The sequence below is a fragment of the Carcharhinus amblyrhynchos genome, chromosome 21, assembly GCF_965287045.1.
Source record: "Carcharhinus amblyrhynchos chromosome 21, sCarAmb.v2.hapA, whole genome shotgun sequence".
In the NCBI taxonomy this organism is placed as follows: Eukaryota; Metazoa; Chordata; class Chondrichthyes; order Carcharhiniformes; family Carcharhinidae; genus Carcharhinus; species Carcharhinus amblyrhynchos.
In genome coordinates, this window is record NC_137344.1 from 36,910,585 (window position 1) to 36,932,077 (window position 21,493).

At 44.9% G+C, this 21,493-nt stretch overlaps 1 protein-coding gene across 1 annotated transcript; it reads right to left on the reverse strand.

Annotated features, from left to right (window-relative positions):
• Nucleotides 1-1,535: 1,535 nt before the first annotated feature.
• LOC145356365 (tripartite motif-containing protein 16-like) lies at nt 1,536-20,165 on the reverse strand. Its single transcript, XM_080209033.1, has 6 exons — nt 19,426-20,165; nt 15,577-15,672; nt 8,927-9,160; nt 6,844-7,015; nt 4,782-4,877; nt 1,536-3,300 (listed from the first exon to the last, which is right to left on the reverse strand). The coding sequence occupies exons 1-6, from the start codon at nt 20,152-20,154 to the stop codon at nt 2,741-2,743; spliced, it is 1,887 nt and encodes a 628-aa protein (XP_080065159.1). The 5' UTR covers nt 20,155-20,165; the 3' UTR covers nt 1,536-2,740.
• Nucleotides 20,166-21,493: the final 1,328 nt, after the last annotated feature.

Here is a 21,493-nt window from a genome sequence, read left to right on the forward strand (position 1 = left end):
CAAGATCAGAAAATCCAGCCGCGCTCACCCCAAGGCCTGAGGTCAATGGACCTTTATATATATATTATATATATATATGTATATAGAACATTACAGCGCAGTATAGGCCCTTCGGACTCGTGTCCCGCTCACTATGATCCCTGTGGGGGTGGAGCGGAAAAATTCTGCCCAGTACCTTCAAGATAAAATGGGAGAAATCGGCAACAAAGTTTACTACATTTTATTTTTAAAGTAGACTTTTTATTCCAGTTAATGTTATCCATAGTGCCTATTGTCAGCCTGCAACGGGTTTTTCTTTAAATAATCAGAGAATGCAGCAATTTCTGAAATATATTTTTCTGTTCCAGCACATGTTTAAACTCCATGTTTTAATCTAGTTTAATGCGTGGAAGTCAGTGTCAGAACTATGAGGATATTGTAAGGCTAAAACAGCTGTTCAGCGTAAAGGGTTAACAGTCAAAAATGAATCTCAAAAAATTACTTTTCACAGCTGTTTATTTTATGTAGGTTTTTATCCCAGTTAAAAGAACGAGAAAGGAATGGGCACCAAATGTATACGTCTGCAAGCCAAGATTTGATTTTACTGGGCTTTATCAAATTTATCAAAAAATGTCCTTTATTTCATTCCCAACAAAGTCACATGTGGGTTTCAGCTGCATGTCAGCATGTCAGTTGAAGGTTTTGCTCTGTTGTTTTTGGCATTAGAAATTCTGTTAAGCTTTCATTGGGACAGATGAGATTAAAATAAGATGACATCAGAATCATATCAGCCAACATTTCTGTATCAATGGAGCGACAGACTGGTTGATGCATTTGTGAATTGCCCATCCCGCCTAGAATTATTATACACCAGAGTGATGAAGGAGCAAGAGCTGACTGATGTTCCCGATATCTCACTCTGTTTATCCAGAATTGGGTAGAGGTAGGAGTGCCTCAATGGTCTCAGTGCTCCTGTGCTGAGACAGAGGAGATCAGCCAAGGTTTGTAGGCCCGAGTGCTATCTGCTGACCACTGCTAGAAATAAAAGTGGATTGAAGATTGAGTATAAATGTGATCTGGCCTATTTGATGCTTCCCACACACGATTTATAAGCCAACAATATGTCATGAATAATAATCTTTTGGGTAAAGCATGACCCAAAAGCATGAAACAAAACCCAAACAAGGGTATTTTCGCTAGAAAACTAATCCAGAAACTCAGCCAATATTCTGGGAACCTGGGTTCAAATCCCTCTGCGGCAGATGGAGGAATTTGAATTCAATTTTTAAGAATATCTGGAATTAAGAATCTATTGATGACCATGAAACCATTGTCAATTGCCAAAAAGTAACGGTTCATAAATGACTTTTAGGGAAGGAAATCTGCTGTTTTAATCTGGCCTGGCCTACGTGCAAATCCAGACCCACAGCAATGTGGTTGACTCTCAGCTACACTCGAGCGACTAGGTATGGGCAATAAATGCTGGCCAGTCAGCCATGCCCATGTCCCAGGAATGAATAAAATAGAAAAGAAAGGAAGAAAAGTGAGGAGCAAAATAGAATTTAGTCCCTTTTTGTTATTTACTCACATTCAAAGAACTATTCATTTACAACCTAATAGTTGCTTATTTCCTCTATCGACTTTTCCCGTGTTGCTACTTGATCACCTTCATATTTTGTGGGGGATTTGGCCTACAGAGGGACCTTTACAGCCAGATGCCCTTCCTGCTGCTCACCCTCCATCTTTACCCGCTCTGCGTGCTGGCTTCCCTGCACCAACTGTTCCCCCTTCCACATTCATTGTGAGAATTGGATATCATCTTATAATTTCTGGGTTGGTTTGCAAAACACTTGACACCGATCAACAGGAAAACGAGAGATTAAAGTGAGCAGATACTATGAAATAAATGAAATAAAGTACCACAGCTGTAATCGAATGGGAAGTGTTTAAATGGAGGAGGCCCCAGAGGCTGTATGACCTCCTGCTACCCAGGGGCTGTATGGCCTACTCCTGCCCAGGGGCTGTATGATCTAATCCTGCCCTTCGTGTTCTTATGTTCAGTCATTTACATTAAGAAAGAATAAAACCAGACAGGGTTGATCTTAGAGAAATGTCACTTGAAACAAAAACATAGATGCCAGAATGCTACTGCCCCACTCGCCATGGGGATCATAGCAGGTGTGGGATGGACAACAGGAAGGTCCATTGACCACGGACGGGATCTTCCGATCGCGGGTCGAACTAGTTCGTAAACTCCTGCCCAAAGTATTTTCCCATCAATCACTTAACTGCTGCAGCAATTTATTTTAGTGACCTTTTCCTCATTGAGCCACAACTGATCTCATCAGTGAGAGGAAAACATAGAATCCCTACAGAGCAGCAAGACAGCATTCAACCCATCGAGCCTCCACCAACAACAATCCCACCCAGGCCCCATCCCTGTAATCCCTCCCTGCTAATCACCTTGACACTAAGGGGCAATTTAGCATGGCCCATCAATCTAACCTGTACGTCTCTGGGCTGTGGGAGGAAAGTGGAGCACTGGGAGGAAACCCACGCAGACATGGGGAAAATGTACAAACTCCACACAGACAGTGACCCGAGGCCAGAATCGAACCCGGGTCCCTGGCACTGTGAGGCAGCAGCGCTAGCCACTGTGCCACCATGTGAGTTTATGATGTATGATGTGGATTTGAATGAGCAGACCAATGGAGGGTGTGAGGGGAATACTGCACTATTATACATAGCTCCAAAGTTGATTCTATGCAGTGTCTGTGTTGAGTGGAGCTTCTTCAATGAGGAGAGATACTGACGCATCCTTTTTTGAAAGGTAAAATGCAGCGTATAGTGGTTCAGTGAATGAAGATTCAAATTTATGTATCAAAGTCATGGTGTCGTCAATGCCATAAAATGACAGGATCCTGCATCGATAATCCAAGTACACCCCTAACCTGCTGAACTTCACTGCCTTCCCCTGCAGTTCCACGTCACCATGATGGACCAAGAACTCTTTGCCCGTCCAGTGGACACACCAAGAGAAATCGTTCCCGGTGATGCAGCCGTTGCCTGTGGCCCCTTTCCTGTCGATGCTTTTGTAAGTCATGCCAACGTGAGTCCCCTCTCCGCGGATCTCCACCTCCCAGTAGCTTCGGCCCATGTAGAAACTCTCGGCGCACAGCACTTGTCGCCAGTGTTCGAACCTTTCAGGGTGATCGGGGTACGGCTGCAGCCAAGGTGAAGTGTTGGACACCTTCCGGTTGCCATTGACCAGGCGAAGGTATCTGTGGGCTGTGTTGGGGTCAAACGTCAGCGTAGTGGCATCTGAAAATAATGGCCAATATTTAAGCAAAGTGGAATGAGAAGCAAGGAACTCCCGTCCGCAGATAAAACCTGAAATTAATTCTACACTTAGAGAAATAAAAAGAAATATGGAGGCACCATTGTGGTTAGCACTGCTGCCTCACTGCACCAGGGATCCAGGTTCAATTCCCATCTTGAGTCACTGTCTGTGCGGAGACTGCACGTTCTCCTCGTGTCTGCGTGGGTTTCCTCCGGGTGCTCCGGTTTCCTCCCACACTCTGAAAGAAGTGCTAGTTGGGGGATTGGCCATACTACATTCTCCTTCGGTGTACCCGAACAGGCGCCAGAGTATGGCAATGAGGGGATTTTCACAGTAACTTCATTGCAGTGTTAATGTAAGACTATTTGTGACTAATAAATAAATTAAACTTTCTAAACATTTTCTGTCCACATTAGCTCATTGTTTTGAAGTTGCTGTAACAATTTTGGGTTGTCTGTTTAACATTTCTTTTTACTTCTGCACCATTAGATAAGAAAGTGAAACATTTTTGTCATTGCCAGCCTAAAGCATTCCCTGATCTTTGATTAAATCCTGAGGCAAACTCTCCCTCTTTCTCTGTAATTTCAGAGTTTCCTTCACTCCAACCTCTGCAGAGAGATTCTCTCCAGCATCAGTGTGTCATTTCCACACCTGTATCAGCCGTTCCCAGGAGTCAGGTTTAACTTCACAGTGAAATCGGCTGTGGGGCCCATGGGGTACTATTACACAGGTGCTCTGGTCTCCCAGAGCACTGGGAGATAAATTCAATAAATTTTTATTGAATTCAAATTCCAGCATTTGCTGTGGCGGGATTCGAATCTGGGTCCCCAGAACATTATTTGAGTTTCTGGATTAATAATTTAGCGATAATACCACAAGGGCATTGCTCTCCCACCAACACCGCCCCCCCCCAAACCCCCGCCTTAGTGTCAAGGGGATTGGCAGGATAAACACATGAATGTATGGGGATACAGCCTGGATGGGATTGTTGTAGGTGCAGGCTCAATGGGCTGAATGGCCTCCTTCTGCACCAGAGGGATTCTACGATTCTCTGACTCTGGGAACTGACTCGTGTAGAAGGTAAGTGAGCAATTGGATCAATTCTTCATTCAAAAGAATAAAAGAATATGGGTTAAGATGTAGAAAGTAGAGAGGTAGAAAGCGATCAGATCAGATTCTACAGGTGTAGATAACACAGTGAGCTGCGTGGAGTGATTAGACGTCCTGCATTCCAATGTTTTTGTCGAGTCCCAGAGCAACAATAGACTTCCTCATAACCAAGTTCAATCATTTTGTGGGGAAACCTTTCTGTGTTCCACATGGGGTGGAAAATGCCAACCTCAGTGACAATCTCCATCAAGCACATTAAGTTAAAAGCACTTCTTCAAAGCAGAAAAATAAAAGACACAGTTCACAGGGTTAAGCACTTATACCAATTTCAAGGTCAAGGTAAAACTCTCACATGTCAGAAATTCACTTCTTGTCTTTGGTTGCTTTTCTGTTAAGTAGTGGTTTACAGTGCAAATCACTGCCACTGTTGTCTTGAATCCCAGTTTCTCTAAAAAATGCAAAAGAGAATAACCATGTAAGATATACACGGACCGTCTTTGAATATTTGGCCTTACTTTATTGTGCTTTCAAATGTTGGGTTGGATTCTTAAGAGTGGGAGCCCTTTTAAGACGGAAGAACCCTTATGATGAAGCCAGCTGCCCCGCAGTTAGTTTACTCTCAATGTCAATTTGCTCATGGCAAAACTGCTGTATGTGCCCCCAAGCCCGCCACCCTGCACAACCTCCCCATCCGCAACGCCGGGGAAAAATTCCCACCTTTGGAGAGCTGTCAGCCAATCAGATTGACAGACATATCTGTAGACCCAGCAGTGCCAGGTTTGAGCAGTGGCCATTGCTGGAACTACAACCATCGCCAAGGAAGAGGAGACAACGGAGGTTGGACTGAACCTGGTCCAACACATCAACAAGGCCTGGCTGGCAACACGAGCAAGCGGGGGAGTAGGGGTGAGGCTGGGTTTGCTAGGCCAGAGGGAGAGGTTTATTGGGGGGCTTGGGAGGGCATCTGCTGGGTGCAGGGGCCTGCATATGAGACTCCTTTCCTCCTTGTCCAATGTCAGCTCACCTAGTAAAATCTTATGGGCTCCCCTCTTGGTTTGATTCCCACCCCACGCATGTCCTGCCTGGTAAAGCAGTGGAGGGGAGTGGCATGAGACACTTAACTGGCTATTATGTGGCAGGATGTTGGAAATTCATTCACAGTGGTCAATTTAAAGGACAAAATTGTTCAACTTTCGGAGGCCAACGCTTACAAATGTTTGCTTTGCACCTGTAGATGGATACACCAGATAGTGCTGTGCGTGAGGAAGTGACCCCGTCAGCAAGATGGCCCCTCCACCTTGTGTCTCCTGCTCCATTTACCTCGGTGGCACATGTCACTTTCACTTACATCGGGTTTGCTGTTTAGCCTTCAGTTCAGGTTCTCTGATTCTTGTTCCATGTCCTTAAGGCATCCTGATGTCCCTAATCGGATGGTGCTCCTGGAGGCAGCTTCTTAATTGCCCCCCTGCAGGGGGATCATGCATGATATCCCACCATCCGCACACTCTAGTTGGCGGAGCCAGGGGGCAGTGCCAGGGTATGGGCACGATCCTTCTCCTCTCCTGAAGGCTGTACTCGCCTGTGTGTCTCTGGTGGGTTCTACTCACCAGATGCATGTCGCGGTTTCATGACTCATGGCACCATGCCCTCACGCCAATGTGAATGGACAATTTAGTGAGAGGGTCTATCTGATAACGACACTTAAATTGATGCAAATGTGGATCCTGACTTCTGAAGTCAAGGTTCCTGTTATAAAGAACAAAGAACAAAAACAGCCTGGGAAACAGGCCCTTCGGCCCAACGAGCCCGTGCCGCCACCTCAACACCACCAGTCCCCCTCTCCACCCATGACCCTTGTCTAATGTTTTATGGCCATCCACATTGAGGGAAACTAATTTAGGGACAATTTATTACTGCCAATCAGCCTAACAGCACATCTTTGGGGCGTGGGAGGAAACCGGAGCACCCAGAGAAAACCCACGCAAGCACAGGGAGAATGCGCAAACTCCCACAGACACTGGCCCAAATCCATGTGTCTGCACAGCAATCAGTGATAGTCACTGAGCTGTCGTCTTGCCCAGTATCTGGTCCAGTTTAGGCACACACTAACGACATGAAGCATTAGGCCAATCTCGAACAACCAAGAGCAGCCCAAGTACAACCCATCGCGTGTATGCCCCTCATTGGACACAAGTTATATCATTGACAGGAGGCGGGGACAATCACAAAGGGAAATCCTGCCTGTGTAAAAGCCATTTTGAGACTCCTGCACAATTCTCCGCCCCTCCCATTCCCCAAAAACAGGAGTGGAAAATGCCCCCATTTATTCTTTACCAATTTATTGCAGAATGTCATTCAGCTTTTTCGGGAGGAATAGTTGGTGAAATGATGAGTAATTATGTGCAGATACAAACCTTCTTTTGCAAATGCCTTCAATTTCTCCTTGTAGGAGGTCTGTAGTAATTCTCTAATGTTCTCTGTTGATTCAGAAACAGCCACAGTGATTCCAGCCAGTTTGTCTATCAACCCAATGTATACACTGGGCAGCGTATCATCTGGTCTGTTCTTCTTCCATTCACAAAATTCCTGTATAATAATTATTTCCATAAAAGACTTTTACATTTGCTGAATCAACTGTAAATGCAAAATGGACGCAAACTTGTTACGGATTCAAGATGGTTTGGGATATTTATAGGCCTAGTTAGTGAGGCCGTTTATAAAGAATCCTTTCATTTCATGTTTCTAAACCTCCAAGAACCCCACGTCATTTGGTGATCTTAAGATAAACGCCCTACTTATACTATAATTTTTATTAGTGTCACACGTAGGCTTACATTAACACTGCAATGAAGTTACTGTGAAAATTCCCTAATTACTCTCCAGCGCCTATTCAGGTATACCAAGGGAGAATTTAACATGGTCAATCCCCCTGACCTGCACATCTTTAGACTGTGGGAGGAAACCTGAGCACCCAGAGGAAACCCATACAGATACGGGGTTAGTATGCAAACTCCACACACAGACAGTAACCTGAGGCAGGAAATTGAACCTGGGACCCTGGCTCTGTGGGACAATAATGCTATTATTGTGCCACTGTGCCGCCCATAATGTATTTAGTGACAAGCCGGTCCCAAGATGTTGCATTAATTAGGTAGCTTTCTAATGCACGAATTACATATAATGGCCAGGGTTTCCGTCCCCATTGTAGCAGAACTCTATTGAAGAGGCAGTGGCCCAACCAAAAGTCCCTTGATTTCCGGCAGGACCGGAACATCTGACAGTGGGTGGGACCAGAAAATCCCACCCCATGGAATTTTATAAAACTGAAACAGGCCAATTAGCCCCAACAAGTCTAAACCAGTATTTAGCTGATGTGTCAACTGCAGTTCAGTGCATCATATTCTTATGGAGTTCAAGTCCCACTGAGGGAGCGTGGCACTGTCAGAGGTGCTGTCTTTTGGATGAGATGTTAAAGCAAGATCCATTTCTCTGTCAGGTGGATGTAAAAAATCCCAATACACTGCGTTAAAGAAGAGTGCAAGAGTTATCTCAGATGTCCCAACCAATATTTCTCCCTGGTTCAATATAGCTAAATCAGATTATCTGGTCATGATACTTGGCTGTCTGTGATAACTTGTACATATTGGCTGCCACATTTCCAACACAGCATGATGGCACAGCGGCACAATGGTTAGCGCTGCTGCCTCACAGCACCAGGGACCTGGGTTCAATTCCGACCTTGGGTGACTGTGTGGAGTTTGCACATTCCCCCCGTGCCTGTGTGGGTTTCCTCCAAGTGCTTTGGTTTCCTTCCACAATCCAAAGATAGGTGGATTGGTCATACTAAATTGCTCCTTAATATCAGGGTGATTAGAAGGCTAAATACATGGGCTTATGGGGATAGGGTCTGAGTGGGATGGTTGTTGGTGCAGGCTCAATGGGCCAAATGACCTCCTTCTGCTCTGTAGGCATTCTATGATTAGTGTGACCACATTTTAAAAGTATTTCATTGAATGTGAGCACTTTGAAATGTCTAGAGATGCTGGAACAAACTAATTACATTATAGAGTCATAGAGGTATACAGTATGTAAACAGTCCCATTGGCCCAACTTGTCCATACTGCCCAGTTTTTACCATTAATCCAGTCCCAACTGCAGGCATTTGGTCCATATCTCTCTATACCTATGTAACAGTCTAAATGCTCTTCTTTCTCCAAAAATTAATTGTAGAAACCTATTTCGCTTTTAAGCGATTCAGATGGCACATGAAGTAACTTAAGTGTTACTCTGTGTTTGTCTTCCTACATGATTCACTGACCAGAATTTCCCATTTTTAATTGGGTTGAATTCTTTGAACGTACAAACATACGACTAACCCTAACCCCATTGATCAACAAGGAGGAATTAACTGTGAGTGACATCCCCAAGTGGATGAGGAGCCAGCCACACCGGTAAGAAAATTGAGGACATGCTGACGGCGCTCGCGGCATTGCCCACCTGTAAAAACTGCACCGTGTTTTTCAGCTTCATCAGTGTTTCTACTTGTTGCTTGGTCTTTTTCAGCTGCGCATGGTTGCTTTGCAGGTGAGTGCGGATCCCATCAGCCTGTTTGAGTGAAGCTCGCTGTTCGTTCTCCAAAAACCCCAGCACCTCTCTCTCTGCGTTTTGAACAGCTTCCGTGAGCTCACGGAACTGCTTCTCAATGTTGGATTTCACCTCTGACACTGAATTCTGGAACAGACAATGTATTTAAATACGCAAAGAGATCAACACATTAACATCACTGATTTTCAATGTTTCCCTTAGAACGCGCACCATTCCGATCTGGGAAACGTGGCCTGTCCATTGAATTAATGAAAACAAGCCCTCAGATCATTTTTTGACCAGGGCACACTGGGGGGTGTTTTCTCATCCTGCCCAGGTGAGGGGTGGACCATGGAAAGGTCCATTGACCGCGGGCAGGATTTTTCTGTTACAGGGTAAGCGTAGCCAGAAAATCCCCACCCAACATCACAAATAGTGATAAGGCAAGTCTTTTTTTTAAAAGCTACAGACATCTGAAACAAAACCTGGAAATCTGAAACAGAAGGTGGAAATGTTGGAAACCGTCAACGGAGAACCCGAAACCATGAGGATTATTTTGGCCAAAGGGTGAAGATAGTGGCTAACTGTGTGCAGTGCCAATAAGACTTGGAAAGTCTGGATTTAGCGTGCAATTATGGGCCTGTATGACTTTAATCTGAGTTTTTTTAGAGGGTGTTAACCAGAAACCTGCAAGTGTTGATTAGAGTCAGATTTTAAGGGAACAGTGTGCGTTGGCTCCTAGCAGCTACCCTGAAGGTATCTAACTGGCACACAGCAGGAGATAGCAGGATGGTTCAGGAGCTAAAGGGAATGTTCTGGTGGAGGAAGTCCAGAGGAGAAGAGATGTCCTGTATCTGCAAAGGAGAAGGAGTAAATCTTGCCCTTCTGTCTCTCTCTCACTCGCAACAATTGATACTGTGGAACTTATTCCTTTTTAGGTTAAGTCTCCAGATAATTTCTAGAATAGATGTTGTTGAAGGGTTGGTAATGTCTTGATAAAGTGTTCCAGGCAGAATCCAGGTGTCTTCATAGCTCCAGCATCAGTGACCATGATATGGTGCATCTCTCATTAAATGGTGAATATCCCTTTAAGTGGTGCCTTCATTTGCCATCAACACTATGTTTAATCCCAAATAGTTGGCTGTTGTTAGGAGATGACAGGAGTTGTGGTGATGGCTGCCAAAACACCACATTAGCAGACAGTTTAAGTGGCAATTATTCACACTGTGGGATTCAGCTTCTTTAACAAACGGCTTTTTATGTTAATGTTTCAGTTCATCTTGGCCTCTTATATACCTATTTACTGACGAAAGCATTCAATTAAAATTTCCCCCATTTACTTGTCTATTTTCTCTCTGACTATCATTGAATTCCTACAGTGCAGAAGGAAGCCATTCAGCCTCTCGAATCCACACCGACCACAATCCTACTCAGGCCCTATGCCCCTACCCCACACATTTACCCTGTTAATCCCCTGACACTAAGGGCCAATCAACCTCACCCACACATATTTGGACTGTGCGAAGAAACCTGAGCACCTGGAGGAAACCCACACAGACACGGGGAGAATGTGTAAAATCCACACAGACAGTAACCCAAGGTTGGAATTGAACCCTGGTGCCTGGGAGCTGTGAGGCAGCAGTGCCTACCACTTTGCCACTGTGCTTTTCTGTCCCAGATGGTGTCCCACCCTCTGCCCTATCCTGAACCTTGCCTATTTTGTTTTTGTTCCCTGCCTCTTTTCGACAGCATAAAACTCACCACATTTCTCCCTCTTTTCGCTTCTGAAGAAGCCATATTCAGTTGACATTGGTACCTGAGAATGGTTCCAATCCATTGACCTCTGGGTTATGGGCACAGCAAGCTTCCGCCACGCAGCTCTGCGACCAATCTTCATCCGGCAGTAAGAATCCTCCAGTAGCAAGCGGTAATAAACAAAAAAAACTTCACGAAAGTAAATCCAAAGTAAAGGTTTAATAAAGGTCCTTTGTTATACAACCATTTGGGCCACACCCTGGAGGATTCTGAGTGCCGGATGAACATTCCCAGACTCCAAATGTGGATCCTCCCCGACCCGGGCTGTACGCCCTTCGCTGGGCTTCCAGCTTCCACACCCCATAGCATCTGGCCCAATCATGTGACCCTCAGGGAATGCCCCTTAAAGGAGCCAAGTGCTTAGAATTCTGTTCCTTCCTCCATGATTGCTGCCAGACCTGTTGAGTTTTCTGCTTTTAATTCCAGATGGTGCTGACTCGCTTTCATAATACTGTGATCGGATGTATACCACAGGCTTTTATCAGGAGCCAGAGCTAATTTTTGAGAGACACTCCGGAGAGCATCTTATCCGAGTTTTATTGTCGCTCGTCGACAGTGACGTGCACTTCTGAAAGGAATCAGAGCGTCATCCACCAGATGTTACCACAGCCCTTAGGCGATTGGCAGAAAAGGGAAATTGATCTCGGTACGATACGGCCACAACCACCATAATTGCAGACAAGCAGATTGAGTCACTCCACTGGGAGCGTTTGTCGTGAAGGTTAGTTTGTGCTCGCTTGTTCGGAGCCGTTTACCCATAAGTCATCATTTGAGTTACAAAAGAATCATTTGTTAAGTAACACAAACGTCAGTACAACGAGCAACACACAACGAATCAGACAACGCAACCGTAACGTGAAACACGCTCGCACAACCCGGGAGCTGTAAACCGACCGCTGTCTAACCACACCCAACCCCTCGGGGCATGGAAGACTAAGGTCTTTTTAGGCAGTTTTTAAAGGTTCCCGCGAACCTTCTCCGTTTGTCATCGTCTGGCAAGTGAACACGGCGAACAAGCCGGGGCGCCAACGACCATTCGCTGCCTCACACCAGGTACGGGTCAATTTGTCTTTCCTCGTAGCCGATCGTCTGGGCTGGAGGTCTCAGTAAGGCTTCTGCTACCTTGATAGGCGCGATCACATCCTTCGGGACGAATGCACATCACCAACTATCCCCGAGACAGGCCGGAACCTGTCTAAGTCAAAGTTTCTTGAGGGTTACCGGGTTTACAAGTACAGAAGCATGTTTGGCAATTCTCTGCTAGTTGAATTCCCTGCAGACCAATCTTCTGCCAGGCTAAGGTTCTGCTGGACCATCGGCTAGGTTTCAACTCACTGCGGCCTAGAACGCCAAGATAACCACAGTTATGCAAATTCAGCCACGTACTACTCCAGCAATAGCACCCGTATCAAGCTGGCAGTTGGGTGATAGTGGTCATAGGGCGGCATGAATTGCTCCCGCTATTTGTTTCTCGACCAGTCAACAAATACCATCTCCTGTGCCCTCAGAGACGATACCAGGTGGTTCCTGCGGAACGGCTTGACTTGCTGTGCTATAGAAACCAGAAGATTCGCACAGCTACAAGAGAATGGCAATTCAAGATGGAGCCTTTGCACATGAATGGAACGCAAAGCCAAACTCAACCCACCTGTATGCAACTGCAGTCTGATTGGGCCCAGACGTACAATTACATCCGCGTTCACTCCTCGGCCAGTCGCTTTAGCCATCGCCGCTCACTCGGAGTAGCAGCAATGTTGCCCGGCGGGACCATCAGGGAGGCGCGACTCACTGTGTTATAGAAGCAAGAAAATTCACACAGCTACTGTAACCATGACTCTCCTTCCCGAGAGTTCAGAGAGTCATAGTTACTCCCGCCTGGGAGCTGTGAGGCAGCAGTGCCTACCACTGTGCCACTGTGCTTTTCTGTCCCAGATGGTGTCCCACCCTCTGCCCTATCCTGAACCTTGCCTATTTTGTTTTTGTTCCCTGCCTCTTTTTGACGGCATAAAACTCACCACATTTCTCCCTCTTTTTGGTTCTGAAGAAGTCATATTCAGTTGACATTGATGGCAGAGAATGATTCCGATCCATTGACTTCTGGGTTATGGGCACAGCAAGTGAGTGATGCCTAGTAACTTCTTGGCAGTTATCAGGACACCATTAAGATGGCTGAAAGTGGGTAAGGACTCTTTGCTTTGCCACTTCAGTCAACAGCTGGAACATAGAGTCTTCAAGATTTAAAGGATTGCTGGGAGACTGGTAACAAGCACCAGAATTCTCCGACCTCCCTGCGGCTGGGATTCTCCAGTCCTGCTGCAGTGAATGGAGTTTTGACTGAGGGCTAAATTCTCCATTCTCGCTGGCAGCAATGGCAGGGCGACTGAGATTGGAGAATCCCGCCCAAGGTCGATCTGATTCACCATTCAATGTTTAATTTGAGAATTCTGCGCAACATTTTCTCCCAGATTGTATGCAGTTCATAACTTCAGGACCATCTAGGGAGAGAGACGGCAATCCACTGAGTGGAAAAACTCAGTGGGACAGGGAGATTCCTGATTCCAGGGCAGCACAGTGGCACAAAATTACTACTGCTGCCTCACAGCACCAGGGACCTGGGTTCAATTCCTGGCTTAGGTTAGTGCCTGTGGGGAATTTGCATATTCCCGCTGTGTGGGTTTCCTCCGGGTGTTCCGGTTTCCTCCCACAATCTGAAGGAAGTGCTGGTTAGGGGCATTGGCCACGCTAAATTCTGCCTTGGTGTACCTGAACAGGTGCAAGAGTGTGGCTCTGGAGGATTTTCACAGTTACTTCACTGCAGTGTTAATGGATGCCTACTTGTGACACTAGTAAATAAACTTTAGAGATTCTGTGTAGAGAAAAGCTGAGTAAACGTTTCAAATCCCTCTCACCTGAACTGAAAGGTCGTCAGCCTGAAACATTAACTCTGTTTCGCTCTCCATGGAGGCTGCCAGACCTGCTGAGTGTTCCCAGCGTTTTCTATTTATACTTCAGATTTCCGGCATCTCCAACATTTTGCTTTTGTGTTAACCTCTGTTGCAGTGAAAGCCCTGCCTGAATAAACACCGATAAGGGCATGCTGCAAACATGGGTTAGCTAAGGGAACGCTGCAGAAGCGAGGAGTGAGATGAAATAAGATGGAATTCCTCAGCTTCCCCAGGACAGGAAATCCATTTCCTGTACCATTCCCATAACTCGGCAAGCTCAATAGCTTGGTGCGTTTGCAGACAGGCTGCCTCAGCAAAGCCCCAACCTGCCTGCTGAAGCCCGGGGAACCAACCCCAGCATAAATTACAGCCTTCAAGAAAGTATAATTAAAGAAAACGATTCAATACATCTGAAGAAAAGTGATAGTCACCATCATGTTAACGGGATTTGATCTAATTCTCTCTTCAGTAGGTCAAAGTATATCATGCAACTATTCATGATTAAATCTATTGCATTAATAGGTTCCTCTCAGAGTCTTCCCGAGCAGAGTTGTAAGTTGACACTGTATTGGACAGTTGGTAACTTGATGCCTCAAAGGGTGAATGGACTGAGCAGGAAGGTCCAGAGCTGTGAGGTGGTATTAGTGTGGCCCTTCAAGGATCCGAGAGTCACGTGACCAGATTAGGGCCCCATGGACTGCGCCGGTGGCAAGCTGAGCCAATTGGCACGTGGGTGTGAACCACAGGTCAAGGAAGTACTAGCAGTTGGAGCCCAGGACAGTAGTCACACTTGTAGTCCGGTCTTACCTTGCTGTATATGTATATAAATACTCTGTTGGCAATAATACCTTCAATCTATTCTAGTGGCCCAGGAAGCCAGCAGTTTCAATCCACAATACATCAGCAAGTCTCAGCAAAGCATTAGTAACATCAATGCAGTTGGCCACAGTTCTCCCAGCTCAGTGTCGGAGGTGTTCCTGCTTCTATTCACTCTGCTGCAAAGTAGATTTGTGGAGAATATGGACATGGATCGGATCAGATTCGGTTTTGCTGGCTTCCATGATGAGATAGTTTGTCAGTACTGAGTTTCTTGGCTCACACGTGGGCACTTGGATAAAGACATTGGGGTCAAATTGTACTTGTGGAATCATATTTCAGCAGGTAACAGCATGTTCAGGAGAGCAGTGTTGAAAAGAATGAGGAAGAAACAAGTTCCTAGTATGTTTAAACAAGAAAATGTTCTCAGAATTTTGTATTCCTCACCCAGTGTCCAGTTTTGATTTTATCAGTAAAAAAAAACACTCTTCTGTCAAAAATTGAATTTCCCTCACCTGAGCAGACAGTAAGTGCACAGAGACATGTGAGATAAGCACGAGCTATTGAAGGACACTGTCTAATGTAAACTGTGTGAAATCATAAGAAATAGGAGCAAGATTAGGCCATTCAGCCCAAAAAAACCTCTTCCGGTCAATAAGATCATGGCCAATCTGGTTGTGGCTTTAACTTCACTTTCCTGTCTGTCCCCCACATAACCATCACAGATAAGTAACATGTCTAAGTCTGCCTGGAATTTATTCAATGACCACTGCTCTCTGAGGAATAGAATTCCACTGACTACTGACCCTCTGAGAGAAGAAACTCCTCTGTTGTAAATGGGGGACCCGTCATTAATAAACTGGGCCCCAAATTCTAGAGGGCCCACGAGGGAAAAATCCTCTCAGCATCTACCCTGTCAAGCCCCCTGAGAATCTGATTTGTGATATGAGGGAGGGACAAGAACTCCTCTGTTGGAGTTTGACTTACGAAGATGCAGGAAGTGTTACTCTGCAGTTTCTCGATTGCATTCTCCACCGCGTTAATTTTCTTGTCGATGTTGGTTTTGGTTTCCCGAAGTTCATTCTGGAAAATCGTAAGGAAAAATACAGGAGGAGTAGTTGGTAGGTATGGACTACGGATACATTGAAAATAAACAACATCTTAACGGGAGCTCAAAAGGTTGAATCAGCACGATAGGATCGAACAATAGAATTCTTCCAGTTCATTGTTCTGGAAAGCTCCGCAACAGCCTGCCCCAAGGGAGTAGACTCTCAAAATGTTTGGTGAGAAACACAGACCTTCAATCATAACATTTTATGAAGTGCCTTAATATGTATGATTAGTGATGCAAGAAAATCTATTAAATTAATTATTGATAGAGAAAGCCATCAGCAACAGCCAACAAGATCTCAGTCTCACTGTGCAAATGGTCTGGTACCCTCCTGGATAGACACTGTGCCCTGTAATTCTCCAAGTAGTTGATTGAGTTAATGGAGCAATGATTATGAAAAATCCCTTCACATTTGTTGTCTAACCCCAAGGGAAACTAAGATGGATAGAATGCTAAGGTAAATAGAATGCTCTTTCAGAGAATCAGTACAGATTCAACAGACCAAATAGACTCCTGCACTGTGAAGATTTCATTTTCAATAGCCACCGAAAATTATTTTAAATTTCATAGCTGACCGATGGAGTTGCCTTTTAAACTTTCACAAACGAAGGCATTTCTTATGCAGCTACTGGGATATCCTGAGAAGCAAAGAAAACTCAGATTCTTTCTACTCTCCTTGATGTATTGCATTACTTCAAACATTGCAGTTGGATATCAAGCTCCTCTGTTTGCTCGGACTCCTATCAATAACTAGAATCATAGAATCTTACAGTGCAGAAGGAGGCCGTTTGGCCCATCAAGTCTGCACCAACCACAATCCCACCCAGGCCCTATCTTCATAACTCCATGCATTTACCCTAGCTACCCCACCCCCGACACTAAGGAGCAATGGCCAATCCACTTAACATAAGAACGTAAGAACATAAGAAATAGGAGCAGGAGTAGGCCATCTAGCCCTTCGAGCCTGCCCCGCCATTCAATAAGATCATGGCTGATCTGTCGTGGCTCAGTTCCACATTCCCGCCCTCTCCCCATAACCCTTAATCCCCTCTCTTATCAAAAACCCATACCCATAGGTCTTTTGGATTGTGGAGGAAACTGGAGCACCCGGACAAAACCCACGCAGTCACAGGGAGAATGTGTAAACTCCACACATACAGTGACCCAAGCTGGCAATCGAACCCAGGTCCCTGGCACTGTGAGGCAGCAGTGCTAACCACCGTGCCACCCTGCTGCGTAGCTAAAGATGCTCACTGTCCCAAGATTATTAGCAATGTGTTTAATATCTCCCTATGATTCATTGTTGCTCTTTCTCAGTCACTCACATCTGCTCTTGGATAGAACATTTGGCCCAAGCTGCTTCAGTGCTTCCTGATGATTCATCAGTATCTCAGAGCACAGACCAGTTTTCATGCACGCATAGTACCCCCACACACATTTAACTCTGTCAGTGGAAAGTTGAAATGTGAGGAACAAGCTCTAAACATTCAAACCTATTCACACATCAAATCCTTTTCTTTTCAGGCAGATAAAGCAAAATAATTTGGCTACCACCTTGCCTCCTGTGAGTATTCCTAGACATGTACCAAAGTCCTTCTCTGAAATTACAGGGGACAGTGACTTTTTTTAACTCCAGGAGATTTTGCAGAACCTTTCATGGTAATATACAGTGTGAGAAAGTGCTAGGTCCCAATGGCTGCCAGCCAAGGACTTAAAACAATTACAGTTTGTTGAATACTCTGAGCAGATTTTACATGCTGTGTGTCTGCATGCGCACTGGGGAGAACTCACACGCTACCGACATGTGACACCTTATGTACCCCTTATGACCACCAACATACACCTCCATTCACCCCATTTAAGTTTGGAGAAATGGTAATACTGAGATGTAACAGTGTATTATTACAGTCGCTAGAGACAAACTATTGACAACATGCAAATTGAACAGACTAACAACACATAACTATTTATATTGTGCGAAACATGGATTGGGTTGCTGTAGTTAATGCATAGTCCATCATGTCTTCTTTCACCCCTCCTTTCTTTAAAAAATGAAGGACAGCTATAGACTAGTCCATGACATAATCCTGGACTCTTTTATTTGGTTCTGTCATGGACCCTGAGAATGTGATTGTGCCAGTTAGCTATGCTTGAGATTCTCTCGGGTTGGTGTCCTCAATGTGGATGACATTAGGCGCCCTCACTGTGTATCCAGTGGCTGCAAAACTTGCTGTGTTGATCACTGGAGGAACTTCCATTTCCATTGGTGTAGGGGACCTGAGTGGTAGGCTTGATGCTGAGGTACAATTGTGATTAAGGGTCCTGGCTCTGATACCTGCAATAAGTGACTCTGGTTTCATACATAACGGGCATCGTTCAAGGCTAATATGTAAGCTGTTTGGCTGCAGAGTATGGTTACGTACCACTATCAGTTTATCATGGCCATATGTGACCTGGACCTTGACTCATGATTTGATTTGATTTGATTTACTATTCTCAAATGTATTAGTATACTGCGAAAAATATTGTTTCTTGCACATTCTTCCTGGATCTGCATGGGTTTCCTCCCAGTGGTTCGGTTTCCTCCCACAACCCAAAGATGTGTGGGTTAAGTGGATTGGCCATGCTAAATTGAACCTTACTGTCAGGGGGAGTCAATGTGTTGTGTTAAGGGGATAGGGTTTGGGTAGGATTGTTGCAGACTTAATGGGCTGAATGGCCTCCTTCTGCATTGTAGGAATTCTAATCCTATGCTCATTACTGAAGAAAGTGAGTGTTTTGTGATAAACATTGACTGGGGCACCAGGGAGAATTTCCCTGTTCTTTTTCAAGATAGTGCCATGGGATCTTTTACCTCCCCCAGGCTTAATATCTCATCCAAAAAATGGAAACCTGAATGTGTTAAAGCATACCCATTAAAATCAGCTATTTCATATCTCCTCACCAAAAGCAAAGGTATTCAGCACACGCATGTCAAATACACATTCCTCTGTTCGAGATCAAGTCCCAACAAATTCAGGCAATACAAAGTGGAAGAATTAGCAATGAGTATGAGTCACTCCCAGCTTTTGAATCATCATTATTGAAATATATTTTTACTTATGAAGGAATAGCACATTTCTTTGCAGCAACATTTAAATTTTTTTTATTTTGATTCTATTTGACCCAAAATTAATTGTTTGTTTTTTCAAAATAGAGGCAGGAACCTATTGCTGAATGTGCACAGCTGTAAGAGTGTGTGTTTAAAGGTTCACTGAAAGTTATTCAGATCTGAGTGGGGGGGAGCTATGTAACTCCTCCACCCTCCTCTCCATAGCCTCTCTGGTTTATTGTTAACTAAAACAGTGGCACAGTGGTTAGCACTGCTGCCTCGTAGCGCCAGGGACCTGGGTTCGATTCCAGCTCTCGGGTGACTGCCTGCATGGAGTTTGCACGTTCTCCCCATGTCAGCAGGGGTTTCCTCTGGATGCCCCGGTTTCCTCCCACAGTCCAAAGATGTGCAGGTTAGGGGGATTGACCATGCTAAATTGACTGTCAGGGTCAGGGAGTTTAGCAGAATAAATATGTGGGATTTCAAGGATAGGGCCTGGGTGGGATTGTCGGTGCAGACTCGATGGGCCGAATGGCCTCCTTCTGCATTATAGGGATTCTATAATTCTCCAAAACCTCTTTCTAACTTTCATTCTCTCTTACTGAGATTTCCTCGGCTGGTTATTTGCACTGACCTCCAGTTCACTCTTTGCCCTCGCCACAGAGATTATCTCATGATATACGTGTTTCTCCAGCGTGCAGTCCTTGCAGATGCAGTTCTGGTCATTTTTACAGAAGAACTCCAGATACTGTTCGTGCAAGCCGCATTTCCCTTGCTCAATGTCTTTCCTCGGGTCAATCAGTTTGTGGTTTTTAAAGGCTGCATTTTCAAGGTGAGGTCTCAGGTGATTCTCACAGTAGGACACCATACAGGTCAAACAGGACTTGACAGCTTTTAACTTTTTGTCGATGCAGGAATCGCAGGCAACATCATCTGGATCAGTGACAATGTCTTCACTCTGTGCATGTTCCATCGCACTCTCACACTCCAACTCAGTGTCAAGCTGACATGTAAGCTCTTTCTCGAAATCCTTAGCTGGTTCCAACTTAGTTTCTGATTCAGACCGTTCCAGCACCTCAGCCTCTTGTACAACTTTGCATTCAGTCTTTGAAGATTTTTTGAAGCTTTTTTTCCACTTTTCCACCAGCCCATTCAAAGCGACGTTCTTCTGGAGAGGCAGGTCTGGCTCGAAGGTTTTCTCGCATTGTGGACAGCTGTGAATATGGATCATTTCCCAGAAGTTTTCCAGGCAGTCTTTGCAAAAGTTGTGTCCGCAAGTGGTTGTTACGGGAGATTTGAAGAAATCTAAGCAGATTGAACAAGTGAGCTGTTCCTGTAGCGCTGAGGGATCCAGGGAAGCCATCGGGAAACAGCTTTGAGAGTAAACTGAAACCAGCTTTCAAAATGAACCACACCTGAAATATGCCTGGGAGCTGTTAACTCTTTCTATCAACTTCTGCATAATCGCAGAGAGTATTTGTGTCTGAAAGAATTAGGCTGGAATTTTACCACCCCGCCCACCCAGAGAATCAGAGCAGGCGAGAAGCAGACAATGGAAAGGAAAGGTCCGTTGATCTTAGGCGGGATTTTACAGTTTTGGGACAAGCGAGGCTGTAAAATCCTGCCCAAAATGAGAGTCTGCAGAAACTAAACTTACACCGTAAGGCGCCACTCTCCCATCGGGTTAAACATCCTCCCAGAGGTTTGGTTCTCTGATTAAATATGAGAAATAGGCCAGGATTGTCCAACCTCGCCCATGGCAGATTTTCCAGTCCTGCTGCAGTAAGTGAAGATTTGGCTGAGCGCCAAATTCTCCGTTCTCGCTCGCGCACGACATCAAAGCGTTCCAGCCATGGATTGCATACTAAGCATTACATTCCTAAAATGTACACCAGTTACTAATTCAAATTTGAAATAAAGGAAAGCAATAAACATCCAAGAATTGACTGAATGATATAAAAGGCGTCGGGGGACCCCCCTCTTTAATCGATCAGCAGAGTTTTTCTGTTTGGAAAGGATATTCTCACCAATTCAGTGATTATCCCTGCTGTGATAGTGGAGTTGGACACTTTAGGAACTTTCAAGTGGTTATTGGATAGGCACATGGAGCACACCAGAATTATAGGGAGTGAGATAGCTTGATCTTGGGATTGGACATAGCTTCGCACATCATTGAGGGCTGAAGGGCCTTTACTGTGCTGTAATGTTTTATGTTCTATGTTCTTCTATGATTATTTAACTGTTTGTGTGCTGTGATCATAAAAGAACTAATAGGAAGGTTTTCCTGAATTTAACAAAGGAAGTGGCTTGTCTTAATATACTTAAATGCTTTAAATAAAATAATAAACTATGCTCCAATTTTCCGCCACACAAACTCAACAAATACAGATTACAGAATGGGGGAGGATAGGTTGGCCAAATTAGAATTCAGCAAAGTTAAAAAGAATTCACTCTATAGTTTGTCACTGGGCTAGCTTCAGAATGGATCCGGTGGTCTTGCTGCTTTCACTCGGTCTCCTGTTAGCGTCAAGCAGGTTTAAAAATGCGGATGGATGATCTTTCTGTTCTTCTGGAGACACAGCTGTGGAACTGAGTTTTTCCTTATCTGCTGCAGGTGGAAAGAGAACCAAACAATGGCAGACAAGGCTCAGAAACCTAGAAGCTGGGTGCAGAGAGGGAGAGAGAGGAATGATCTCTTTCAG

Bases quoted from the DNA above. Each gene is read 5' to 3' on its own strand.
- LOC145356365 (XM_080209033.1), bottom strand. From the start codon at position 20,154: ATGGCTTCCCTGGATCCCTCAGCGCTACAGGAACAGCTCACTTGTTCA. The intron at 9,161-15,576 runs GTAAGTCAAACT...TGTCTGTTCCAG, and splicing joins GTAACACTTCCTGCATCTTC to AATTCAGTGTCAGAGGTGAA. The intron at 7,016-8,926 runs GTGGGCAATGCC...ATTATTATACAG, and splicing joins ACACGGTGCAGTTTTTACAG to GAATTTTGTGAATGGAAGAA.